The sequence below is a fragment of the Melanerpes formicivorus genome, unplaced genomic scaffold, assembly GCF_026170545.1.
Source record: "Melanerpes formicivorus ecotype bairdi unplaced genomic scaffold, bMelFor1.0.p_v2 SCAF_13, whole genome shotgun sequence".
Taxonomy (NCBI): Eukaryota; Metazoa; Chordata; class Aves; order Piciformes; family Picidae; genus Melanerpes; species Melanerpes formicivorus.
The window spans coordinates 12,150,339-12,178,050 of NW_027142365.1; the positions used below are offsets into that span (position 1 = coordinate 12,150,339).

The 27,712-nt window shown below is 47.4% G+C and overlaps 1 protein-coding gene across 5 annotated transcripts in view; it reads left to right on the forward strand.

The window, feature by feature from the left end:
* Positions 1-27,712, forward strand: part of JCAD (junctional cadherin 5 associated) — a 68,927-nt gene that overhangs the window by 35,211 nt on the left and 6,004 nt on the right. Inside the window, exons 1-3 of one of the 5 annotated variants that reach the window (XM_068146177.1) lie at positions 3,911-3,974; positions 16,575-16,933; positions 23,222-26,862. In XM_068146177.1, coding sequence (XP_068002278.1) covers positions 16,635-16,933; positions 23,222-26,862 — 3,940 coding nt within the window. In that variant the 5' untranslated portion in view covers positions 3,911-3,974; positions 16,575-16,634. Of the gene's footprint in view, positions 1-3,910; positions 3,975-4,628; positions 4,645-8,773; positions 8,792-16,574; positions 16,934-17,746; positions 18,005-23,221; positions 26,973-27,712 lie in introns of those variants that run through there. The other 4 variants (XM_068146176.1, XM_068146175.1, XM_068146174.1 and 1 more) reach the window with 4 other exon arrangements.

Here is a 27,712-nt window from a genome sequence, read left to right on the forward strand (position 1 = left end):
AGATGTTGGCTTGCTCACAAACTCACACAAAACTGGTGAGGAGTTTGGAGCACAGCCCTATGAGGAGAGGCTGAGGGAGCTGGGGTTGCTTAGCCTGGAGAAGAGGAGGCTCAGGGCAGACCTTATTGCTGTCTACAACTACCTGAAGGCAGGTTGCAGCCAGGTGGAGGTTGGTCTCTTCTCCCAGGCAACCAGTGACAGAACAAGAGGACACAGCCTCAAGCTGCACCAGAGGAGATTTAGGCTGGATAGTAGGAAGATATTCATCACAGAAAGAGCAATTTGCCATTGGAATATGCCGCCCAGGGAGGTGGAGTCACCACCACTGGAAGTGTTTAAGAGGAAACTGGATGAGCCACTTAGTGCCATGGTTTAGTTGATCAGATGTTGTTGGGTGATAAGCTGGACTCCATTCCAAAGGTCTTTTCCAACCTGGTTAATTCTGTATTTCTCTATGAAGGATGGGGATTCCCTTGTCACAATGTCCCTTTCTCAGGGATTCTTCCTGCAGAGAAAAGTGACAGATTTCCAAGCCAGTTTGAACTCTCTTTTCCCCTCTTCATTTACTACCATGAAACATAACCACCATGGAGAAGATGCAGTCTTTTCCTGTCTGTTCTTTATGAAATTTGTCTTGTGATTCATAAGAAGTGATTCTCACTTTCCACCCTGCCCCTCTTCCTGAAGGCTTCCTGGTCAGAGTTGATTGATAAGTGAATGCATTTGCCAGATATGCTTTATTGCCTTTTTTCCTCCTTTCTTTTCCTATTTCTGAAAAGAAGCAGTGAGGGGGAGGAGGTGGTCTGTAAGTGAGGCACAAAAGCAGAGACTTACTGGATGATGAGAGCAGACTCAAGGGGCCTCTAGGTCAGAACAGTGTAATTAGCATAATATCATCTGCCTAAACAGCTCCTGCTCCACCACCATCATTCCTGCACCCATCCCAGAGCCAGGGGCAAGACCCTCACCAGCCAAGACACCACACAGAGGAGCTCAGCCCCAGTAAGGAGACCCAGCCAGCACCTATGGATGATATTGAAGTAGTCATCAATACTTTTCCTACCTAACCGGGGGGCCACCAGGCCCCCCGGCCTTTGTTGTCACCACCACCAACACCCAGTGTGCACCAGGGGCACTCACCAGTGATGAGAGGAGGATCCTCCAGCCCAGATGGGCTCAGCTTGGGGTTTCTGCCTCTCCTGGGGGGTTAAAAAGGTGAGTGGGTGGGGAGAGCCAAGTGGCCACACCTGGGGTGGGAGGAGACTCCAACAAGCCCAGGTGCTCTGGGATTTGAGGAGGACAAGGGGGGAAATGGGGCAGGTGAGGGACATTTAGGGTGTCAGCTAATGATAGGACTAGGGGCAATGGAAAAAGTAGAAATGGGGAGATGCAGATTGGATGTTAGGAAGAAATTCTTCCCCATGAGGGTGGTGAGACACTGGAACAGGTTGCCCAGGGAGGTGCTGGAATCCTCATCCCTGGGAATTTTTAAGGCCAGGCTGGATGTGGCTCTGGGCAACCTGATCTAGTGTGAGGTGTCCCTGGCCATGGCAGGGGGGTTGGAACTTGATGATCCTTGACGTCCCCTCCAACCCCAACAATTCTGTGATTCTAAACCAATTTTGCAGTTTAGGCTGGATGTTAGGAAGAAATTCTTCACAGAAAGAGTGATTGGCCATTGGAATGGGCTGCCCAGGGAGGTGGTGGAGTCACCATCCCTGGAAGTGTTTAAAACTGGATGAGACACTTAGTGCCATGGTTAGTGCCATGGTTTAGTTGATTAGATGGTGCTGGGTGATAGGTTGGACTTGATGATCTTGAAGGTCTTTTCCAACCTGGTTAATTCTGTGATTTAGGAGGAAATTCTGCTTTGAGGGGAGCTTGGCCCTTTGTCTTGATTCAGCAGAAACATTCAGTGACTGCAGGACAAATCTGCAGAAATGCCTCCTTCCAAGGGCTATGCTTCCCTTTGCAGCCCACAAAAGTCTTCTGAGAAGAGGTGTAACAAAAAATACCCCCTGGTGAATAGAGGCAGCTCTTAGGTGTGCTGTCCTTTCTCCAGTCTGTGACTTGTCCTTTCCATTCACCTTGACCTTGTTCAGCACATGATCCAGATTTCCTTCGCTGAAGTGGCAGCTCCAGCCTGTGCCCCCCTTCCCCATCCCCTAAAGCCAGTGCTGCAGCAGCTTTCCCAAGGGAGAGCCAAGCTCTGTGTGGTGCATCACAACTGCCAAACAGTGAGCAAAAGGTTTTTGGCTCAGGAAGGAGGGATGTGAACAGGACTGTCTCCTATGAACAAGGAGAACAAACAGCTCAGAGCTGCAGCCATGCAGATGAGAGAATAACCCTAGATACATTTTTTTTTTCATACAAGACAGCAGAGACAGGTATTTGAAAAACCCACAACTCCCAATTTGCCTGTCAGAGTCAAGATATTTAAATAATTAACTGCAACTTGCGCCAGCACAGCTTCTTTGATGGAAATCCATCCTATTGTCACACCCACAAGAAGCTGCTGTGACAAAACCTGAACTCTCTGCTGATTGACTGTCAGCTACAGGGCTTTACCACGGGAAAATCCAGGAGTTTCCCAACCAGTAAAGCCACAGAGAACCCTGCAGGTACCTTTCAGCGTTAAGGTGTAAGGTGCCTGTGTGGAGTCCTGCTGGAGGCCCCCCAGTTCCTATTTATGCTGCCCTCGGTGGATGCTTCATGTGCCAGTGGCTGTGGGCTCAGGGCCTCACTTCTGGCAGACAGGAGGAGATGTCCGTAGAAAAGCAGGTCAGTGACGATTACTCCCAGAGCCCTGCAAAACCAGGGCACCAGGAAACCTGTGCTTGGTTCTGGGCTCCTCTGCACACTTCTCCCTGACCTTGAGCTCATCACACAGGCTCACTGCCCTTGTTTCCCTGTTATTAACTAGAGCACATATTGAATAGGACTCCATTTATGAGCATGTGGCAAGCGCTTTGGCAGCCCAGGGTAAAAGCCAGTTAGGACTCGTCGAGCAGCCGATGGGTCCAAGTGGTTGCTGAAGTTAATTATTCACAAATCCACCCTTTCCAGGGTGTCATTAAGCCAAAACAGATTTGCAAAGTGTTCACCTGTTTCTAGAGGCTGAACACACGATGGGAAGGGGAGATGTGGGGGAGCAGGCCACCAGCAGCGCTTCAAACACGCATGCAGATGTCACAGTGGAAACCACGGTGAGGATAAGCCTGTGAGGCAGCGTGGAGGTGATGTTTCATTACATGCCTAATCCTGGGATGTGCTTCACTTACAGATGTGAGGTCTGGCTGAACACAGACGTGCCAGGTGCAAATTCAATGAGTGGTGTCTGAAAACAACCCTGGGAAACAGGGCTCTGACCTGATGCACAGAAACACCTGAGTGTCCAATTCTTGGGGGTGGCTGGGGCCACCAGGGAGGAGCAGAGTGCCACAGGAGACAGCTAGAAAGCAAAAAGGCTCAGCTCTCCTCTGATGGTGAACTTTTGGGTGAATAGTCCTAGGCATCCCATCATGAACAAGAGGGAACTGATTGGACTGGGCTGTGATGGCTGGCAGTGGGCAGAACGTCCTGTCTCACCATCTCCTGGGACAGGAGTAGAGTCTCGAGTTGTGCCAAGGGAGGTTTATGTTAGACATTAGGAAACAAATTCCTCGTTGAAGGTGTTGTCAAGTCCTGGAACAGGCTGCGCAGGGCAGTGGTGGAGTCCTCATCTCTGGAGGGATTTAAGAGTAGTGTGGATGTGGTGCTGAGGGACATGGCAGGCTCGGCAGAATTACAGAATGGCTGGACCGCCGGATCTTTAAGCCCTTTTGCCTCCGAAGCGATCCGATGATTCCGTGACCGCCCCACGGCTGAGGCGCCGCCCGCCCCCCCTGGCTCCGTCCCGCCCCCCCCGCCCCGCCCCGCCGCGGCCGCTGAGCGCGGTGGCCCCGGCCGCCACCGGAGGGTCCTTCGGAGGAGAGGTGAGTGCCGGCAGGTCGCGGAGGGAGGTAGTGAGGAGCTGGAGAAGCTCCCCGGAGAGGGGAGCGCACATCCCTCGGGTTCCCATCCCTTTACACCTGCTTGTTCCTCGCTTTGCCCCCAAATCTCGCCCCGTTTCTCCGTCACCCTGCAACGGGAGTCCTGGGGAAGTTCGGTCCCGCTCGCTCTCATTTGGTGCCTTTTTGATGCGGTCCTCAGCGCCCGGAATCGAGGTACCGGTTGTGGCTCAGTCCCGGCTCTCATTGCCACCAGCCGGGATGTGGCACCACGGTCTGAAACATCCCCTCCTGCTGCTCGCACTTACCCGGTTTTCACGCCGCACTCGCATCGGTCTTTCGGGTTATTTGCCTTTCGGTGGTTGTTTAAAGCATCCAGTGTTGCAAAGGAGACCAAAGAAAAGCATTTCTGTCAGAAGGAGGGCTGTGCTGTTATGTCATTTCATAATTGCCTCAGAATTACAAATTATGGCTGTAGTCTCCCGCTGGATGTGCGCCAAAGGACTCTTGCATTTATTAAGGGTTGGGGGTTTTTCCTATCTTTTTAAGTCAAGACTTGAGAATAATGGCTTTTTTTTATTATTATTATTATTTTTGTGGCAGGGACCCTCCATGTTAAGCTACTCCAGCCCATGTCTTGAAGTGAAAATACGATGTAAGTGCTCACAGCAGTCTGATCCACACAGTCGAGTCATTAAATCTTGGCTCATGACAATGAGAATTGTGTCCTGCTGAAAAGTATTCAGCTGCACTTCTTTGCATGAGCTGGCTCGTTTTCTCTTTGTTGCTTCAGAACTTCCAGTTCTGCTCACAAATGTTGGTGCTGTTTTTAACAGACACGTGGAAAAACAGCAACCTTCCAGCCTCAAACTAGAGAAGATCAGGTTAATTGCAGAGAAGGGCTCCGCTCTTCAGAGATGCAGCCACAGGGAGAACTTCAGTTTGTGTCAGCGCTTAGTTTGTAGTCACAGAGGCTAGATCTGCCTTGGGCTGCTAGGACCTGCAGTTCTCAGGACCATGGTACCACTTGGAGGAAAAAAGTGTGATCTTGCCGGCTGTTCCCTTTGCCAAGGATGCTGAGGGCAGCAGGAGTCCAGAAGAGGTCAGGGCAGGTTGCTGTTGCAGAATAGAGAAGCTGGGCAGGGCAGTCTCCCTCAAGGCAGGATGTTGTTCTAAGCTGTGCCACTGGGAGATGTTACAATACCAACCAAAATACCAATTTATTCTGTTGTTTCAAAGGCTGGGCCCATTGCTGTGTCCTCTCCTCTTGTGGCGGTGTTCAGGGTTTCTTCATGCTGCAACATGTATTCTGTAGCTCTTGGAAAGATGGATCCCTCAGAGCCTACCAGGCTGTGTGTATCAAGTGGCATATTACAGTAGTATATTGTTCTTTAGATGCATAATTTTACTGGCCTCTTATGACCTAAAAAAGCACAGAGAAAATAAACAAGGGCGTATTGTTCGGTGGGAAGGATGCAGAAAATTCTTCTGCCTTAGCTGTTAACTTAGGGAAAAACTACTTTTAAGAGTTCCTCCTGGTTGTCAGAGAAATGAGATGGCACAGGAGAGCTTGGGTTTTGCCAAGCAGGCTTTATTTGGGAGGTGAGGCATTTCTGAACTTCTCGGTCACCTTGGAACTAGTTGTGAGTGCATAGCAAAGTCCTGCCCAAATCTTCTTGTCTAATTAATTTGGCCGGAGGCCATCCTAATTAACCTTGAGGGAGTTCAGGGGTGGGAGAGCTTGGTATGAAACAATTGTTCTCTTGTAATTTGCTGTTCACAATGTGTTGACCAAGCCACGAGCTGCATCTCTGAAATCCTCTGGGTCTCTTGCTGAAGCCATTACTCCTGCTTATTTGTTTTTTAACAGATGTTGTTTTCCACTCCCTGAGTGGAAAGGGTTATCTCACTTTCTGCAACCTTGTTATTGTGCTTTGTTTCAAGAGCCAGTGGAGTTGGGCTTCTTGGGGAAGCTTACTCACCAGTTCCAGCTATGAAGGAAGGGGTTGGTCAGCCTTTCAGCGGTCTTGATGCAATTGTTAAGATCTCTATGTGAACTGATGGCATCTTGTCACATCCACCTAGAGATAACCCTCAGTTCTTCTGATATTGACAGTGCCTGCAGAGAACAAAAATCAACAGCAGCCCCTTTGTCACCCAAGTGTATTACAGTTAGGATATTAATAGAATTTGTCAGCCATAACTGGGATCATCTCAAATGGTGGGGCAAGGGAAGAGGTTTTGAAATCTGAACTAGTAGAAGAAAGATCTAAAAAAGTTAAAGGCTGAGTTGTGCTTTTTGAAAGTGCTGAGGGCACCCTGCTAGTCACCAAACACATGACAGAAGAGGGAAAATAATCAGCTGTTTCTGAGGTTGTAGGATAGCCCCTGTTGTGGGGATGGCTGCTTGTTTTGCTGGCTCAGGAGGCTCATCTGTGCTTAGGAGCTGGGCCACTTTTCACCAGCCTGGGTGTAACACCTTACTGGTGGGCAGCCCTGCCCAGCACACACAGCCTCCCTGCAGCACAGTGGCACTTGTGTGTAGGCTTCTCCAGCCTCTGCCTTCTTTTTTTTCCCCCTATACTACTGCATACAAGTGCTACTTTGGCATTTAGTTTGTGGTGGAGCAAGGGTTTGGGGGGAAATCCTGCTGAGATGACAAGGGAGGACACACAGATGCAAGACAGAAAGATCAAAGGCGTCTATAATACAGGAAGAAGCAGAGGGTCAATCCAGAAGAGAAGGCATTTGATTATACGTACAAGGGTAATATAAAAGGGATAACAACACAGGAGAGGATGGTAATGTCCAGAAATGAGTAAACAAACAGATGTGAAAGACTAAGCTGAGAATTCATTTACTGCAGCAGCCACAATCCTTATCTCTTTGAAAGAGGAGAAGACCACACCAACCTTGGAACGCCTCTGCTCCCAGACACGTTTGTGAGCGGGAGAAAGTGGTTGTTTACGGATCTCTGAGTCCTGGCCTGATGGGCTGGCCTGTCCTGCTGTGATTAGTAGGATGCTAATGTGTGTAATCCTTTTGATCACGGAGCCCAGGCCCTATAAGTCATGTCACTGTCACCTTAAAGAAGTTCAGCTACGTGATAGATCCCTTATTAAAATTTTTTACTTTGAAAGGTTTCATACAGTTATCAGTTATTAATGCCTTCTAGAGATGGAGAACCTCTCTGTTAAAAAACCCCAACAAACAACAACAAACACCAAACAATAATAATGATCCATGTAGTCCTTGTATGGGAGGAGCTCATTAGCACTTTGCCCATAGGTATTTTAGCCCTGAACAGCTTGATTTTAAGATGTAGGCAACAACTGTGGTGCCATGTGCTTTGTTCCACCAGAGAGGGTTGCTCCATACAAAAGTGTCATGAGCAGCATGGTAACATTCAGCTGAGCCCTAAAAAATATCCTGTTCTGCCAGTCCTTTTTTGGGAGGGAAAGAGTTGGCTAATTGTGCCTTGTTTAATAAATGTACTATTTTGTTCTCCTGTTGTGACAAACAAAAGCTGTCATTTGAGGAAATACACCATATGCTGCCAATTGGTGTAAGGACTGCTTATATCTGGAGTGCAGAGTAGCAGGGAGGGCTCCTTAACAATTGCTCCTTCTCTCTCAAAAAAAAAATCTGGACTGGTTTCAATGGTGTGCTGCTCCATCAACGGTGGAAGCAAGCTGTTGACGTTCTGCAGTATCTGTGCATGCTTGGACGTTTCCTCTCTCCCTTTTATCTGTTTACATCTACTTGGATGCTTGTGAGCTGCAGCGAGTCAGTGTTCCGGCACAGGGCTGGATTGGTCCCTGGCAGATTCAAAAGTCAACCTCATTTTGCATACTAACTCCTGCCCATGCACCAGCAGAGATGTGCTTCAGCACTGTTGAACTCTGTAGTCACACACCCACGTTACTCTAAAAAATATCTAGCTCTTTACCATTTTTTTTCCTCCTCTCTTGGCAAATGTGAGAAGGCAAACTTTGAAACACGACCTGGAACCTCCTAACAGACAGGGCTGATAACCCCTGGAGAGCAGCTGCCACTCATTAAGGTCTCCCCCAAGAGACGCTGTGTGCTCGCTCTCTCATGCCACAGTGGATTTGCTCATCTAGCTGCGCTGGTGAGATACCAGACAGGAATAACTACCTTCTGAAAGTTAAATCAACTCTTTTAAGACTCTCTCCTCTTCTCCTCCCCGTTTCCTAATTTTATTGGAGACACGTTGTATCATTAATTTATTCTCTGGCGCAGTTCCTCGGTGATTTCAGTGAGGGCTTTCTGCTTAAAGAATGCAAAGAGGATGTGAGCTGTAATTTTCACCGTCTGTGAATTTCTGTGCTCAAGAAAAAAAAGAAGAAAAAAGTCTCCTGCCCACAGATAATGAGGGTTAAAGACCAGAATTCACAGATTTCTTTTTAATTTCCCTTAGGTGAATGGAAGAGACTGGCCTGGGAAGAGCCAACATAAAGTTGGCTTATGATCCAGTAATGATTTTGGCACGCCTTCTTCGTGTGTGGTCAGCAGGGATGATGATGGATTTAGCACTGGTGGGCTTTGAAGCCCTCAGTGTGGTGTTGACTGCAATGGGAACTTTCTTGAATCTTTGCCTGATGTGTGTCTGTGGTCTGATCCGAGTCCTTTAGTCAGGACCCTGTTCCTGCGCCTTGCTTCAGCCCATCTAGCGCCTCTTCTCTGCTCGGGATCCATCAACGTGTAGTGTGTCTCCTGTGTCTCAGTCTCCCCATCTCTCTCATCCCTGGAGGAGGGGCAGTTTCTTTTCCTGCTAAATGGTAATTGCCACCTTGCCAGGCCTGCCTGCCCTTGGCATCCCCTCACTCTTCCCTGCAATGCAGAGGATGTCAGGAAAAGGGGGTGCAAGGCAGGTCATTCCTGGCATCTTGTGATACAGTGGTTGATCTACTTTGGATGGTTGTGGCAGGGGGGATTGCCACACTTGTGGCAGGGGGGAAAGCCACACTGTAATTCTGGGGAGGTGTCTATTTGTAAGACTGACAGTCTTGTACAGAAGAATTCTGATTTGATTTGGAAATGTATGGGGCATGCCAAGAAAACAATACCTTTGTGGGCTGTGGAGGGGAGGAGGAGTGTCAAAATGTTTAGTTTCCAGCCCAAATCCCTTGGTTCTGGGGCAAGATATGCAACATTCCCAATAGATCTTCGTTTAGTCTGTTCCTTAAAATGTGCAGTGATGGAGATTCACAGCCTCCCAGCATAACCAGTGATTAGCTATCATCATGGCTAGACAGTTCCTCCTAATATCTGTCCTAAATCTCCCTTGCTGCATGCTAAGCATCCACAGGGAGCAGGACAAGATTATCACTGCCTTTTGGCAGCCTGACATATTTAAAACCTGTTACCATCTCTCATTCTCTCGCCCTCATTCCTCTTTCCCCTTTATTAATTTTTTTTTCCAGCTAAACAAGTCCACTTTCTCGTACTCTCTTCTCCAGGGGTCACACTTCCTCAACTTCTTATCATTCTTGTGAGCAAGTGACAGAGGGCAGAATCTTGCTTGAGGTAGGGCCCAAAACTCAATATAGGGCTGGGAGACATAAAGAGCCTCTTGTGATGCTCCTCCTTGTAGATCTCCAAGCATATTTCTGTGATTCTGTGATATTTGCCTGAACAATTAGCTCTGCACTACTCTTGGTATCTTCTGTATTTGCAGCTCCAGCCCCAGCAACTCTTTTGCCATGCTGCTCCATCTTCTGCTTTTGCACTGCATCCCTCTTTAACACGATGCCTTACACCTGCCTGTGCTGAATCTCAATCATTCATTTCAGACTGGGTCTCTAATTTATTAAGATTTTATTCTAATTGTAATCCCTGAAAATGCTCTCAGCACTCCCTACAGATTTGTAATTGTAATTTTTATCCTCATTTACAAGTCATTAATGGAAATACTGAGTAGAACAAGACCCCAGGCACAGGCCCTTGTGTGGCTTTTCAGGTTGACATTGAATTTACTATTCCTTGAGTACAAATTCAAAACATTTGTATACCCACCTAGAGTAAATCATACCTAAATTGTATTCACTTGGTTTGCATCTTAGACTATCACATGCATCCATCAAAAGCTTTCCTCGTTCCAATGTGCCACTTCTACTGTTTTCTACTCCCTAGTCACTACGCTCCCAACTCCGTCAAAGAACATTAAATTGATTAGACTTAATTTGTTCTTGACAAGTCTGTGTTTTCTGTTTTCTCATGGCTTTATCATATGGGAGTGGAGGCAGCTGCAGTGTGGGGCAGTGAGCTGGAAATGCTGCTGCTCCTCCTGGATTGCACAGTCACTCCCTCCTGCTCCACGATAAACCAACACCTGTTAGGAGTATTTACAAGTGAGTTGAATAATAATTTGTCTGAGCTGATATCAAAGCCGGGCTGTTTGGTCTATGATACCTCAGCTCTGTCTCCTTCCCCTTTTCTGTTTGAAGTTAGAGAGTAAGTTTGCCCTTCACCCATCCTTTGAGACTTTCTAGGAAGTATTTACTCATGCCTTGGAGGCTGCCCCAGCTCATTCCTTTCTCATTCCTTACTCCTAGCCTATGCTAATTAAGCCATGCTGAGTCAAGTATATCCAACCTACATTCATATTCTCTGATATCTTTTTCTTTTCCTGTGTTCTAGACTCTCTTTATATTACATATCTAATATTTGATCATAGTGAACATTGCTGTTGAAGTCCTTTCCAGCAGATGAATTCTGTCATTCCCAATGGGACGTATGTTCCTAAGCCAGAGAGTGTGGTGGTGGCACGGTGTGTTGGGGCAGCTGTGTGCAAAGGCAGCCTGCCATTTGCAGTCCTGTTTGACTTTATGAGCCAAAAGAAGCTGAAATGATCAAGGCAAAGGCCTCATTAATGTGTTTATTTTTGATAAGCTGTCTCATATGCACACATGCAAAACCAGAGTGAGAAAACAGGGGCAACTACAATGGTCAAAGACTTAGATATTCTCCTGGGATGTAGCTCAGGGTTAGATTTAAACTGAGCAAGTTATACCATCTAGCATTAAAACTTCTACTACAAGAACCTGTTTTCCATTGCTGTTGCCTGTCAGGCTTTTATCACTTGATCTGGAACTTTCAGGTTGTGTGTCTCACTCAGGCTAAATTTATTTTAATATCCTCAGCTAAACCAATTCAACCATTTCCAAGAACAGCTAGGAGAGAGGAAGTAGGATAGGAGGAATGTTGTTCTGCCCACATAAAAAGGGGAAAGAAAATAAATCCTCCAGCTGTTTGATTGAGAGCTGTGGTGCCATCATGCTCAGGAACAGGATCTGTGGTGACAAGGCTTGGAGACATCCATGCATGTTCTTAGCAGACTTGCCTCTGTTTCTAGCTGCTCTGTTTTCCAAAGCCATTTCCCTCCCATCCATCAGCACTCCCTAGCCTCTGATGCTGAGCAGCCCTCCTGTGACCTACCCCCCGCATAACCCTGGCATCATGCCCCTGAGCCATGGGGATGGATTGCCCTTGTAATGGCAGCATCTGCTTTTTTCAGGTACAGGTGAGACAGGATCTTGGAAGTGGGAGCAGAGAGCAGGCACAGAGATATTTCTGCTGGAAATGTAGGCAAGGCAGAAGCTGGTCATCAGAGGAGAAGGAGGAAATTGGAGTAATGGACATGAACTGACAATGGGTCAGGAGGAGCTGTAAGAGGTGCAGGAGGGCTGAGCAGGTTGGCTTAGCTTGGTGGTGGGATGTGTGGGAAGAGCAGCCAGCCAGGTGGGACCAGGAGATGGGGAAGCAGGGAAGGGATGCTGAGGGATGGCAAGAAGGGCAGATGTGTGTGGGATGTGGCAAATGGGAAAATGAAGGCACTAGGGAGCACGGTGGTGGGGAGTTAGCAGAGGTGGGAGGGGTACAGGGCAGCCTGGACTAAAGCATTGGTCTTGGATTAGATGGGCAGAGGGGTGGAGGAGAGTGTGGTAGACAAATTACTGCAACAAATTTTTTGGCTCATCCCATGTCTTCCTTGCATGGACAACTTCCCACACTTGGGTTCATGTGCTTAGGCACTAGGTTCTTGCAGCAGTTACTTTGAGCATACCTAGTTCACTTTTAAGAGTAAGTCCTTTACAACCTCAGGTGGTAGGTGCTTCAGACTGGGTGCCTAGAATGCAGAGGGTTGTTTTCCCTTTGTCTGCATAAATACTTCTGTCTGGCACACGTCTGATATGAAATGGGAATAATGTCACCCAGAGGTAAGTGAAGATAAGCTACTTTAATGTGACCTATCTAGATAATAGGCTTTGTAATTCAGATGCCTGTTAGTCACTGTGTTTGGAACAGTATTTGGATAGCTGCTGTAGATAAAGCCCAGCAAGACTAGCATCACCTAGCTTGCACATCAGCTGAGACAAGAGGCCTGCAGAATCCAGTAGCCTGAAGTCACGTAATTACAGTCTGCAGCACCTCGTGTGTCCATGCATGGTGCCTCGCTTCTGACAATCCATGATACCTCTATGCTTCATTTTCCACTATGGAACCTGTTCCTCCACAGTTTTCTGTAAAGTTCTGCAGAATGGCTTGCAAAAATGTTATAAACAGTTGTGCAGGTTAAGCAGGGTAAATAATGTACAAGGACCTCAAGAGCCATGTTAAACAATGAGAAGGTTGGCACCTTCTGCTTTATTTCAAGTAGAAGAGAGTGGAAAAGATTTAACAGAGGGCAGCCAGGGCCCAATTCTCTGTCACTTATGGCCTCCCACCTGATATGTGGGTGCTGTGTCAGGATGCTCTCTGGAACCAAGGCTAAAAGAAGCAGCCTGCCAATGGGCTGCTTGAATCTCCACTCAAGGGGGATTCAGCAGCATGCAAGCCATTTCAGATCATGGAGACAAAACCTACATCTGCCACTCCTGCAAGTGTTGACACTCAGCATTGCTGGTACTGGTCATTGTACAGGCAATGTTGGCACTCTCCCCCAAAACAATAGGGCTTGGGAACTTCTGCAACTGAAAAAATCCTGTAGATAAAGGCAGACCATCAACAGAAAACAGTGGGAAAGAACCCTCAAGCCTTTCCCTCACTGTGAATGGGCCCCAGGAGCAGCTCAGAGGAAATTCTATCACCAGATTTGTTCAGAGTGTCTTTCAGGAGTGTTTTGGGCTTTTTTCTGGGCTAGAAATGAGATCCCCATCCTTGGACAGAGCACCCTGAGATGAGTAGCTCTGATGTCGTTTCCATCTGGTGGTCCCATTGTGTCCCTCTCTTGGAGGCTGCGGGTCCCCATTGTGTCCATTCACAGGGGGGCTGCTGCTGATTTCCGCCACTGAGCCTGTGCTTTCTTCTTTGCATCTGAGAAGCTTCCAGAGAGAAGCTTGGCCCCTGGTTCCAGAGTGAAGCAGAGCTGTACTGGCTGACGGGGACAAGTCGGAAATGCTGGCAAGATAGCAGGCATCCTCAGGAAGCAAACCCTATCAGAAAGCACTGATGTCATTGGCAATCAAAACAAATGAGGGCTGGGAAAACAAACTGTTTTCCAGTGCTGTTGATCTTCCCTCAAGTTAGAAGCTCTGCACAGCCTTTACTCTTTGGCTCACTCTGACAGATTATTTACAAGACAGTGCTGCAATGATGGCTTTGTTAATCCTGCCAATCCCATTCCTTTGATTTGATTTTCTAGATTTATTTATCTAAGGGAGGGTGGGAAGAGCATCCCAGTGTCACAGCAAGGTTTGGAGAGCTGACCGGTATCCTTGCGGATGCTGGCTGCTGCCATGGTTGATGTCTTGCAGGCTTTGCTCTGGGAGGGCTCCCAGCTACCCTGCCCCTAGCAGGGCCCAATGCAGGAGGGGGGTACCTCCTCACAACTTCTGTGTAGCCCTTCAAGACGTGTCCTGACAGTGTCCCTGCTAGTGCCCTCCTGCCACCACTGCTACTGGGTTCTGGAAGCTTGTGCCATGGGTGTGGAGCATTGCTCTATGCAGTGAGTCTGAGGAGAGATCATCAGATGGCTTGGTGCCAAGGGCACTGTGGCAGGAGAGGGGTGCAGGCTTTTCCACCCTGTTTGTTCCCATTGCAGAACTGCAATTGCCACAGTGAGAGCATTCCTCTCCCAGCTTGGTCTTCCCACAACCCATAGCACCATGGGATTTTTTCCCTTCCACCCATGGTAAATTTGTAGAGCAGGAGGAGACAGTTATACCAGTTCCCCATGGTGCGTTTCCACCCTGTTGCTCCTCACCACTGGTGCTAAAAGGAAGATCAGAGTGAACCTTAGGGGCTGGAGGTTTTATTGCTCACTCACCATTGCCTCTCTGACGACCCCATGGCTGCAGTGGGTGGCAGAGAAGGGGTTAACCTCTTCTCTAAGCCAGTCTGACAATAATAGCAGGAAAAGCACATTTCTTCCTTGCACCTGTGAGCGCTCCAATGGGCTTTCTGCTGTTTATGGTAGTCACATTGGATCTTACTCTTGTTAGAAGCTGACCAGCTCTAGCAGCTAGCTGTTGCCCTTGCTCTGATTGTACCTGGCTCCTTGCACAGTCTGGGATGGTGGGTGGATGGAAAATCAGCCTTCTAGGTCATTATTCAAAAATAACCCACAAAGTCTTCCCTTCCTTCCAAGAGGGAAGGGTCCTGCTCCTCCCTGCTTTCTGCCTGCTTGTACTTACTGCTGGCTTGCTTGCTTAGAGTACTTACTGGGAATTTGGAATCTTGTTCTAGCAAGGAATACTCCTAAAATATCTTCAGCACAGAGATTTTTTTTTTTTCTGTTCTTGAAGGGTGTGTTGTGTTGCTTGTGTGAAAGGGAAAGAGATTTATTAAGCTCAAAAGACAAACCGGTTTAAGTGCTCAGCAGGCTCTAAGGCTGAAAAGCCACTTCTGCAGCGTTCCAGGTTACCAGTTAAATTGTGGCTCTGCATAAAAAGTGTGCATGTTTTTCCACCCTATGGGCTGTCCTTGGGTGAGTGCCATGGCCATTGTGGGCAGTGAAGAGCAGAGGCAGCTGGAGGGTCCCGGCATGCCTGGGAGCTGCACACCAGGCTGGTCCAGAGCAGCTGGCCAGACCGGCTCCACAGCTTGCAGAGACAGGGCGGGAGCAGTGAATGGATGGGGCACTGGAGTGTCAAGAAGTGGCCATATACATGGAGCACTGCACTGCAGAAACTGGTTTATGTTGTGAGCCAACCCATCGACTTCTGGGTGTATGCAGCCTGAGAGATTTAGTACTAATACACACACAGCAGCCATCTCAACTCATTGCGCAGTCTTGAGTAAACAGCAGTAAACAGAGCTCTCCTTTTCTTTTCACCCTGGGAGACCATTAGAGGCCAGTGTATAAACCACACTTGTTTGTTGTGGGCTTTGTAGAGATGATCTCCTTTTGAGTAGCTGCCAATGCTGGACTTCTGTCCCTCAACTAGACCTGCTACTGCTAAGAACACACAGCGCTCACCAGGGGTGTCAAATGAGCTCTTCATGCAGGGAAAATTGTCTGGAGTGTTTTATGTTTTGCATAATGAATATATTTCTGTGTGTTTCACTTCTTTATCCACTTTTCTTTATTTCTTTCTTCTGGTGACACAGTTGAAGCAAGGAGGAACGCATCAGAATGGTTCCATTGTTGTGCACAACTCAGAGAATAGATGATTACCTTCCGCTCCTTTTAAACCTCTGGAGGAATGAGTATTCTGTAATTGCCATAATAAGCTATGAGAACGCTTTAGACAAGAGAGGTTGTTTCCAGCCAACTGATTCAGTCCTGGTCTTTGCTCCAGTCAGTGCAGAATTGAGGGCTGTCACTGGGAAGGAAAATCTAGAGCGTCCCATATCTTGGAAATCATTGAGATAAAACAGACACAGGCATCTCAGGTTGATTCCAGGTATTTCACACAGTGGAAGCAAAAATAGGGTGTACCTTAAATCTTAGCTCTTGTACCATTCTACCTGAGAATGACTGATTTTCAGCAGGCCAAACCGGCCAAAAAAAGGGAAAGTAATCTGTAAAAAAACCCAAACCACTGTTCAGCTGGGGTATTGCATAATAATACCTGGGTTTTTCATGTGGTTACATAATTCATTTTTATGCTCATGCATATTTTGTCCTTGTTCATGTGAACATTTTTTCTTAATTGGACTGTGCAGAGCTGTAGGGAGAGGCACATTGCTCTGTGATCCACCCCCTCCTCCTGTAGCAACTTCAAACGTAATACAGAGCACACCTCTCCCTGGCTGGAGAAAAACTGCTTTTAAGGAAATGCCTGGCTCCAATTTTGGGCTTACCTCTGGTGCAAAGATATTTGTTTTTGGTTTTTTTGAGATCACTCAGTGAAATCTGAAAGCTGCAATCACCAGTGAGTTCTTCAGTGAAACAGACTGAGTCAGCAGCAGCGCAGCATCTGCTGCTTGGCTGAGTGCATGGAGGTGTATTGTCTGGGGAAGGTCAGCACATGATTCATCAGCATCTGCATGCACTTTGCTTCATCTATTTTATTATGAAGATGGAAGACTGAGGACAGGGGATGAGGTTTTTAGCAGCTGATCAAAACTATCCGTGTTTAAAACAGCCTTCTGTTTGTTTTTGGTTCTGTTTTGCAGTGATGGGTCCTGCTGGAAAGAGCTTTCTGATGGCACAGCTGTGAGTGAAACCAGCACAACATGTTCAGTGTCGAGGACCTCCTGATTTCTCATGGATACAAATTGTCAAAAAAAACCCCTGTTTCATATGAGAACAGATATGATGGATACCGGCATGAAATTGTGGGGAACAGATCTGCTCACAGAACACTGAGTGGGTTTGAGGCAGAGTTGAGAGCTGGGGCTTACAGCAAGAAACCTTTGGTGAAAAGCAGCTCGAGCAGCACTGAAAGCAGCCATGAGAGCCAAGGGAGGCATTCGGGTCCTGGTTACCACCATGACCATCAGGGTTTGTCCACTTTTCATACTTCAGAAGGGGGGTAAGTTTCAGCATCATGCCATGGCTTTGCTTTCTATGCCCTTTTGGTACTGTCAGAAAACTAAGCATGACCCTAACCTGTGACACCATCTTCCTGCTCCCATAACAGCCACCATTTCCATGCACTGCAAGTCCACACCTTGAAGCAGTGGCACATCCATTCACCTCCTGCTGGAGCAAGGTCTTTGGGAATACTGGGATAATGAGAGGTGGCCCAGTGTGGGAAAAATTCAGTGATTAACGTGCTCTGTATCAGAAAGGTCCTTCTGCTGGGCTTAGAAAAGCTCAATCCAAGTACAGGGGAAAAGAAAAAAAGGGACAAAAGTTCTTCCTTTTCTTCACGTTTAAAAAACAGAACCCAGCTTCCTGCCCTGTGTGGGCTTTGCTGTAGAATCAGCCGTGTGCAGCTCTTGGTGGCTGTTTTCCTACATGTGTTGAGGACTTTCTTGCCTTTTTAAGGCTGTTTTTTATCTTTTAGGTGAACATGAGAAGGTGCCTGTGCATTTCTTTATAGGACGGCTCCAAGGCAGCAGAAGCTCTTGCGGCCACTTCCCCAAAGGTGCCTGTGGGGCCGTGCCTGGCCCGGCGCGAGTACGTGCGCTGGGGCCGGGGCCGGCCGGGCAGGAAGAGCTGTGTGTACACACCGCTGCTCGGCCATTGTTCTGAGGCTATTTGGGTGCTGCAGATGAACAAAGGGAAGGGGCTAGAGCAGGACTGGAAGCTAGCCCAAGTGTGACGATGGTTTACGAGGAAAAGCCCCTTCCTCCTGACGAGAGGGCCTGAAACTGAAAGCATGGCAAAACGCTGCTGCTTTAGGAGCTCGTCCTCTTACAGGGAGACCTCCAGTAACATGTGTCTGCTGCGCTGGGCAGCTCTTGCCTTTCATATCTCTTCCCCTTGCAAGCCTGTTGGCCCGGAGCAGGAGTGGCTCCTGGGTTCCAGCAAGGATAATGGGCAGGAAGAGATGTGAGCCCTGTAACACAGTCCTAGGGCAGCAAGTCACAGCTGCGGTGAAGGTCCTGAGGTGGAGCCATCCCTTCTGGAGAAGGAAGGAGAGGACACAGGTTTAAAGGTAATAAGGAAGATCCTTCATATTGCGTTTTGGGTGAAGTAAATTAGACAGCAATAAAGTGAGGAAAGATACTGGGAAAGAATGAAAGGGGAAAAGGTTTTGAAGCGGGGAAAGTGAGCATGCAGGGGTGCCTAGGAAGGTGGCACTTGGCCTTGGAGCTGTGTTTACATTGTGGAGCAAAACTGGTATGATGAAGGCAGGGCTGTGTGAGGCGGGAAGCTACCGCAGAGCTGCTGCTGCTCCCGCATCCTGTCAGGCAGAGCCTGGTGGGTGCACGGTGGCGTGGGAGGACTGCTGATTCCCTGCTGCCTGCTTCTCCAGGTGAATTTGCAGGGGCTTGCACGTCTGACCCACATCTCGGATGTGGCCAAGGTATCTGTAACTGCTGGTGCTGCCTTTAGGCTGTTTGACAGTTAAGTGTCTCTTTCTAACATCTCGAAATGCAAGGTGTGGAACCTGTCACTCTGCAGCAGAGTTAAACATTATATCCTGGCTTTTCAAAGTGGCTTTTCCAGATAAAATAGGGAACACAGCCCTGAAAGTGGCTTTGTCATACTTTCATAAAAATAGAAACCTTTTCTTACTGTTGCTGTTACAGCAAGCTGATTCCCAGTGAAGAGTTGGGAACTCTTACAAGGCACTAGCAGCTATGAACAAGTGAAAACCTTTGCGTCAGCTGTCCCTGTGTGTGCAGAGTCCCTTGGGTGCCCAATGTGACACTGCTGCTGCCCTGCTGGTACAGGAAGGGGTGTGAGCTCTCCAGGACAGATCTGGAAAAGCTGGCCCCACTTCAGCCTGTTTTGGTTGCTGAGCTCCAGGGTGGCAGTTCCTCCACAGACCCACTGCCCTGCCCTGGGGAAGCATCCAAGGCATAGGGCTACCATGCCAATGAGAGCTGTTTAAAAACTGAAGAGCTTCATGATGGCCCACTTCAGGGTGTTTTGGCTTGTTAAAGGTGGAGCATAGTGAACTCCACCAGGGATTTTGAGCTCTCTGGTTTCTGGACCATCATGGGAAATAGGTTCCTGGTTCTTGGGCTGGGAAACAACTACACATGGCAGAGACTTGGGTGACATTGCCCACCTCTTTGTTGCCTTTGCAGACAGGTTTGCAGGGATCAGGGTCTTTCATGACAGTAGAGGACAATATTGTTCACTCACTAGGGTTGTTCTGCTGATCAACCCTTGCTGAGGAGGAAGAGAGAAGCTTCATAGCAACTGCATGTGGGCACATCACACCACCCACTGCTGCTGCTTGCAAAGGGGGAGCGATGCCCTGGCAGAGTGGCGAAGTGATGTTTTGCTTCATCCTGTTGTTCTTCAGGCAAAGCGTGGGGGAACAGATGGTGGAAGGGCTGTCCTGGCTGTCCTTGCTTAACTGAGCATTAGGAGACTGCACAGTAGAGGTTTGGAAGACAAGACAAGGCGAAGAAAACAGGAAAGCTGACCCTATGGGTAAAGATGAGAGGGTTCACAGAAGGAGAACTCCCTTCTGCTTCTCTTCTGAGTGGGGAGAAGAGGCACTTTGCTTAGCTGTTTGTGTGGGAGGAACTATGTTGGTAGCTAGAGAATTTAGAGATAAACAGATATCACTAATGAGGTCACCTGCAGGAGAAATTAGAAAAGTGTTCTGGTGTTTCCCAGTTTTGGGCCTTGTAAGAGTGTATGTGAGGATAGGATCCCAAAATAGAACAGAAGCTGCTAGTATACAGAACAGTCCTCTGAAATTTTTTCTTCCTTGCTGCCAAATCCTGGAAATTTCTTAACAGTTCTTCCGCACCGGCACAAAATCTGTCCTGGTGCCTGTGGCTCACCCACTCTGAGCTACCGGGTGCCTAACACCTACCACTTGCATGCTGGCAGCCAAGAACAGGGTCAGAAACACCTTAGATAGCCTCATTCTGCAGGGCTTTGACGTTGATGCCTGTGCCACACTCTTTCACTGATGGTCCCATTAAGTGCATCTTGTGAGGTCCTGCTGGTTCCTAGCGGAACTGGGCAGCTTCAACTCATTGCTTTGAGAGTGGCAGCTCAAGTGGAATGTGGTCATGCAGCCAGTGCTGGGTGGACAGATGACCTCATTTCTTGCCAAAAGCCTAAAATCCATAATGTGCTAGCAATGGTGGTTGTTTTAAAAACCTGTTTGTGTTCAATTCATTATGTATGGAATCCATACAGACAGCAAATGTGGTATTTGTTAGGAGCTGGCCTGTTAGAAAAGAGTTCTTAGTGTTAAATTCTACCTCCTTGGTCCCCTGGCACTGCTCTGTCCCTAGCACTTAAATCTTCCCAGTTGGTCCCACGGGACTGCTCCATCCTTGGCACTCTCCCAGCTGTGAAGTGCTGTGCAGCAGCTGTGTCTGTGTGTGTCAGTCCCTGTGCATAAGGGGTGAGACAGGACCATGCAGTGGCACAGTCAGAGACTTGCTGCTGCTGCTATGAGGGACTGTGAAATCTCTTTGTTGATTGTATGTCATGGATGCAGCATGATTGGCCTTTGCCAGACAGAGATGCAGCATTGCTAAGGCTGTAGTGAAGCACTCTGAACTTGGGGCGTCTCTTGGGTGGCCCTTTCCACCACTTCATTGACTGCAAGACCCCAAAGTGTTATGTATCCTGGAAGAAGGCCACAAGCAGTGTGGTTGTGCTGTGCTGCTTCACTGCTTGCTGCCTCTTGCAATGCCTGCTGTGCGCAGGTGTACAGGAGCTGATCTCCATGCTTGGGAGCAGAGAAGCCTTCAGGCTGGAGCTAAGCTGGAGGGTCCCTTGAGGACACTGTGGAGCAACCCTTTCCCACGGTGCCAGTGCAGTGCCACCCTCTCCAGAAATGTATGGGGCCCAGGATACAGGCTGTCTGTGTAACCACCTCTAGCACCTGGGCCAGGAGCTGGAGAGACTGATATGTCCATCTTGTGACTAGCTCATAGAAAAGATCAGGTTTTAAATGCTCTGAATACCTCCTTTTAAATGTCATCTCTACACCCTCATTGCAATGCTGACACAGTACAGGTTATATGAGCATTTCTAGCACGTTCCAAAGTTCATTACTAGAGCCTAGTTATTAATCTCTTAATCTTTAAAAAATAAACTTAATCTTCCAACCAACCTTTAATAAATGGAGGAACATCCTTTCTGTAACTGAAGCTGCCCTAACTTAGGACTGATTTATTTTACTGAATAGCTGAGCTTGGGGTTTGTTTGGTTTTTTAAAAAGCAAACCAACTGAAACTCTTTTTTTTTTTAGTAGTTTACTAGGAAAGAGTCAAATCATGCTTCCTCCCCTACTCCTGGTTTTGGTTTCCTAGTAAACTCTTTAGACAACCAGCCCATTCAATTTCCATGCTGTTAGTTTCAGCTGTTGCAAATCTCAATGTTATTGTTTACCATACCTCCTCCCCCCAGGGATTTTATATTTGGGTTGATAAGTATTTGGGTTTACTTTGGATGTTTGTTGTATGGGTGTAAGATTTTTAAATGCTTATCTAAAGGACGTGCTACCAGTGAAGCAGAAGGCTTTTTGGGCAAGTCTGGTGGCCTTCATTGAGCAAGATGGCAAAGTAAATAATCACAACAGTCTCTTCTGATCTTGGAATCTGTGACTCTCTACTTCCTGTGATTTCTGGAGAAATTGATCATGGAGAAAGTCAAACAGAAAGAGCAATTGTCCGTCCCCTCCTCACTGTTGCTAGACCAAATTTCTCAGCTCAAATGATGATGCTATAGCAGCACGGGGATGAGATGAAAAGGTAGATTTGATAATCTCAGAAGGAGGCAGCGTTTGTTCAGATGCATGCTTCCACATGCAGAGAGGCATGGAAATGTTCAATGCTACTGCAGTCAGCTTTCCAGTGTAGAAGTGTCCTGTTATATCTCACCGAATAATAAAGACGTCTGCCACTTCCTGGAGTTCAGCAAAGAAACTTTCCTTTGTGCACAACGTTTTTGGTCAGATGTTGAATCTTCATTAATATGAACAAGATGCTCCTTATCCCAGATTTGTTCCTAAACTTTTATAGTCATAGGATGAAGTTAATTTATGCCAAGAAAATTGCTGTGGATCTGGATTGCTTCTCTTTCATTCCAGATATCGAATTGCATTCTGTTTGCACAAACTACCATTTAAATATATCATTGTTTTTAAGTGAAAAAAGAGCCAGATGACACTGTTTATATACCTTGGGGTGGAGGGAAGAGAATGAAATTCTTGGGTCCTCTCCACATACTTGTCCTATTTCTGTCAATTTTGATTTTTCTTTCCAGTCTTATGCTGGTGGCAGCCACATAGTGTAAAGGCAGTTATACTGTTGGACACCTTGGGTACAAGAATAGCAGAACACAGTTCAAGTGTAAGATTAATTATTTATATAGGAGAGTGCCAATTTTGTTCAGCAGTAATACAGCAAACAGTTTACACTCTGTTCAGAACAAAGGGCCTATTCTCTTCATGTAAATCTGTCTTCTGAGTTTCAAATCCACAACAAAATGCCCAATGTCTTTTCATAGTTCAGTAATAGGTTGCTGGAGCTAATCCCTCTTTAATTTAAGAATTTTAGACTTCTTTTGAAGTAGTTTGTGTTTAAAATATTGGTTCCATTTTAACCAGGACCGATCTGATACATCCCCATTGTTGGGGCATGTATCCTTTTCATCCAGAGCACTTTGAAGATTCATTCCCCTGGGAAGATGGACAAGAAAAAATGCTGGAAATGGCACATTTAATTTCAGCTCTCATATTAGGATACAAATCATGTTTCTGACAGGATATACCTTATGAAAAAGCCCCCTGCTTGTTCTCCTTACCTCTGATCTTTTGGATTCCTATTAAACTTTGCATCCCACAGTAGTCCCCTTGACATCTATAGATTTTGGTGCAGCAGAGTGCAGAGATAAGTTCAAGACAAATGTTTCTGGTTTCTTGGTGTCCATCAAGGAGGCCTGTGTGTATTTGCACAGCAGGTAACTGTGTGCATTTGTTTCTCTTTCTAACAGCTTTGCCTAGCTAACAACATGCCAGCAGAGCATCGGTCCCTTCCTTTACTCACGTTAGTGACTGACTTTTAAATCTTCTCATTAAAATCATGAAGTTATCTCGGTGCAAACAGAGTATACAAACCCCATTGGCCTAACTCAGCATTTAACCTCCTAACAGCCATAGCCATAAGAGAAGGTAAAAAGAGCATCTGTGCAAGCTGCCTGTGACGCTGTGTTTCTTTTGCAGGGTTTATGACAGGCCTCAATTAGCATGGTCTGCCCAGCCCAGGACTGATAAAGAGCTCGCCTACTGGAGAAGACGAGGTCAGGACTTCAGTGTACTCCTGGGCTATTCCCAGAAAGCTGGTGTGGAAATGAAAGGCTTGTCTGCAGCCCCGGGGACACCTCGGCACCCCAAAGAGAGTCAGCTGAAGGTGGGGATGGGCACAGGGTATGTTAGAAGAAGTGGCTTGCAGGAGAGCTGTGAAGTGCCTGATGACTGCAAATGGCAAAGTCTGGGAATGGAAAGCTGGAACCAGCCAAAAAAGGTAGGGAGGCAAATGTCTGAGGGTGACAGGGAGAAGCTGCTTCAAGAGCTGTATTCTCTGACTCTGGGAGACAACGTACTGAGCACCCACAACAAGGGGAAATCACAGTCACTGCCAAGGGTCCTTTCGCCTGAGAGCATGAGGTGTGTGGAAATTCCTTCCCTGACCAACAGTAACAACTCACTCAGCGTGACTAAAACCCCCTCCTATCCCCCAAGCGTGGAACCAGCCAAACACCATGAAACAGGAAGCCATTTCCTTCCCCTGGTGAAACCCAAGTATGGGAAACCTCTCAAGCCTCCAGCCTATGAACTGCAGCGGCAGAGCAGGGCACCTGCAGAAACGGCAGGTTTCCAGGACCACTACCAGAAAGATGAACCCATCTCCTACTTAGCCAAAGTTAATGAGCCAAGGCAAGATGCTTGCATTCAAGACTCTGGTTTGGAACCCCCGGTCTACGTACCTCCTCCTTCTTACAAATCCCCCCCCCACCACAGCGTGACCCCGCACCCTCTCCGTGAAGTGCCTAACACCAACACCTATGCCAGCAGCGATCAGCAGGGCCCTGCAGAGCGGGCTGTCCCCTGCCAACGACCAGCTGTAAATACTTTTGAAGCAGGGGGTGAGCCCTGCAAAGACAACCACCTTCCTCACGGGAAGCAAAGCCATGCCAGGCGCCCTGCTGACTACCTGTGCTCTGTTCAGTATATTCCCTTTGATGACCCTAGAATACGACACATTAAGATCGCACCACCGGAAGGTCTGCAGGACAATGCTAAACACGCTGAGAATGCAAGGAGCCCCAGTTCTGGTGCTTTGCAAGAGAGAAACCCTGAACTACAGTACAACAGTGCCTTTTTGGATGCATCAAATTTGCCCAATTCTGCAAAGGGAGAAAGAACTTCTGACAGCTCCACCCATAGCAACAGATGGTTGGCACCATCCATCCGAGATCAGGAAAACTGTGCCTTGCCAGACCAAAGAGACAGTTGTAGCACAACTAATCACAGCCCCTATAATGAAGCCAGCACAGAGTACACAAAAGGCAAACTTTCTGTAAGAAATTCACATATGGACAGCACCTGTGAGACTGTTACGAAAGTCAAAAAGTTTGAACCTGGAACTGGGCTGCAGAGCAAAAAGAGTTCAAAGAAAAAAATGAATGAAACTATATTTTGTTTGGTCTCTATCCCAGTTAAATCAGAATCCAATCTGCCAGATACAGATAGGAACAACAACATAACCCAGAGCCCCGATAAGAATGAGTTTGATAACAATGGAGCTTTGCAAGAACAAAGTCTCTTAAGTATGTCTTCAACGGACTTGGAGTTACAAGCGCTTACAGGAAGCATGACCAATAAAAATGAGTTACAAAAACAAGAGCTGTGGAGACCAGAAGAGTTCAAACAAATGAATGACCTCAGATTTATTCAGCCTGCAAAACACAGAGAGCTCAAATACTCTGGCTCCTGGCCAGGTGATCAGTACAAAGACCAGCAGACACAGACTAATTTTGCTGAAGAACCTAAAAGCCCACAGTTTTTCCATGGTACAAAGCCTGGGCAGCCCAACAGTGACAGATTGCTGTCTCCAAAGCTCCTGGGATGTACAGCATCCACAACAGGGTCAAAACAGACAGAGTTACCTGCTGATGAGAGAAGCTGCAGACAGAGCACTTATGGCATGAAGGGTCAGATGTACCTCAGCCAGTCTAGCAACAGTGCATTTTCCAGGGCTGCCACCTCGGTCCTTCGGTCTCCCTCCCCAAAACCCCACCAGAGCCAGCCCATGCCTGCCCAGGAGAGGGAAACTGACCTTTCCAAGGGAGATGTAGTTAAGGCAGAAGCAGGCACTCCCTGCAGAAGGAAGGAGCTGTTTGGGCAGTTCCTATTGAAGCCTGTAAGTCGCCGTCCCTGGGATGCAATAAGTGAGCTAGAAAGTTTTAACAAGGAGCTGCAAGAGCAGGAGGAGAGTACAAGCAGTGAAGAAGACTTGGAAAGTACTACAGCTTCTCCACTGGCAGGTGCCCTTACACAGAAGAGGGCATCCAGAAATGAGAAGATGAACCAGGAGCCAAAACACAGTGGGAAGTTGGAAATGGTTGTGCCAGAGGTGCCTATATTTAAGTCAGGAAGAGTTAAAAGTAAGTCTGAAAGTTGGAGCATGGGAAAGGAGCATGGTGGTGAGCCAGGCTGTGTTGGCTCTCGAGGCTCCTCGCAGCCAGGAGGGAGCAGTGAAGGAGTCAAGCCAGCAGATGGAAGTCTGATAACAGAAATGAGGATAGGGGAAGCCAAGAGCAGAACAAGCAAGCAGCCAGTTGATGTGGGCTCTCTTGAGACAGTTTTGTCCAGTAGCCCAAACAGTTTGTGTCACAGTAATCCTTTCAATAACCTTGTCTTGCAAGAGATGAGTGAAGACCAAAGTTACCTAGAGTTTGTTAAACTGAGCAAAGGTGCAACTTCCCCAAATGATATGGTATTAGAGAGAGGCCCAGAAGCACACTTGTCACTGACGAAGAGGAACCAAGGGCACTCTGAGCCAGATTTGAGGTCGGTGGGACTAGATGTAGTCCCAGGACCTGGTGCTAACAACTCTGATCACTTTTCAAATGCAAATGCAGTGGAAATCCCAGTGAATGAGTCATTGCAGGCAAGAGCTGCAAGAATTTTAGGTATAGATATAGCTGTGGAGTCTCTCCTACCAGATGATCAGGTTGGATGCCACCCAGGCACTAGCCCTGCAAATGGCACCCAGGACTCCCAGTCATCAGTGGGAAGCACAGTAAGTGAGAAAGACAGTAAAAAAGAGGACTCTTATGAAGGCAGACGTAAGTGTGGCTGGACAGAGAGTGCTCTTTTTGTCAGAGTGGGAGGCCGAGCTTCGCACCCTGGTGAATGCCAGACCGCTCACCAGGAAGCCAGTGCAAAAACGCTGGTAACCGAGCAAGTCCTTGAGCAGCCTGCGAGTCCCAGCCAAGGTGAGAGCCAAAGCTTGGTTTGCAAGTCGGCTGTGTATCAGCAGTCAGAAAAGAGAGTGAGAAGCACCTCGAAAGTGATAGAGACGCTCCAAGGCAAGCTGACGTCTCCACCCAGCCGGACTGCCATGGATCGCTTGGTGCGAATGAAAGAGGTTGACTCTGTGTCCCGGATGAGGCGGCTGAGCATTAAAAGTGCAGACTCGGGAGAGGAGGTGGATGAGGAGAAGCTGTCAAGGGTACAAGAGGAGAGAGGAAGCAAACTGGCAAGCTCAGGGGCTGTTTCCAAGCGTGTTATCTCTCTCAGTGAAAATGGATATTTAGGTGGAATGGACAAGAAGAAGATCGACAGAGATTTTTCTTTAGGTAAGATCCTATTCTGGGGGATCCAAATAGATCCTGTTTCCTTATGTAATGGGCATGGTTGGTTTGCTTATACCCACATAATGCTGCTCAAATAGTAACAGGCTGTGGGTGGTACTACCCCTGTCTGGTTGCCACTCACTTTGGTCTCCTTGTGAAAGAGATAACATGAGCGTTCTCTGATCCCATTTTAGGAAACCTTACTGTAAAACGCACTTGTGATACTGAAACTCATTCACAGAGACTGGAGTGCTCCCTGAGGTCTTATCTGGGTCTAATTGTTTCAGGAATGGCCAGCTTCAAACACCAGAGCTCAAAGATAGGCACTCTAGTGCCAGTGTTTGGGAGCACATGGTGATTTAACCGTAGCCTCTCCTTGAATACCCATTTTTCCCCTCTCTAATGCTTAAGCAGACACATCCTATATCAGAGTTCAGAAGAAACTACAGATAGAAATCTGATGTTCTTCTCTGAAGCCTCTGGGAAATGGCTGCATTAAGGGGCCTGGAAAATTCTCTCTGTCTCTCTTGTGAATATTTTCCAGATCAGCTGTGAAGAATAACTGCTATCCTTAGGTCAGATGGAAAGCTGACTTTTTCAGGGAACACCTTTCTTTTTTTCCTTTCTGTTTTTTCCCCCTGATGTTCCTCATCTCTCAAAAGCACATGAACTTGTGCTGTCCATATGTGTCCCCAAAGTAACGTGGGCTGTTCTATCTCCAAACCAGTTTTCATATGACATTGTGCTGAGCAACTGAAAAATCAGTGGTTGTCATAGATCTGTGTAAAGGAATAATTCTCCCAGGCCACCTAAGTCTACTAAATTAATAGGAGTGAGCAAATGCATGCCGTGA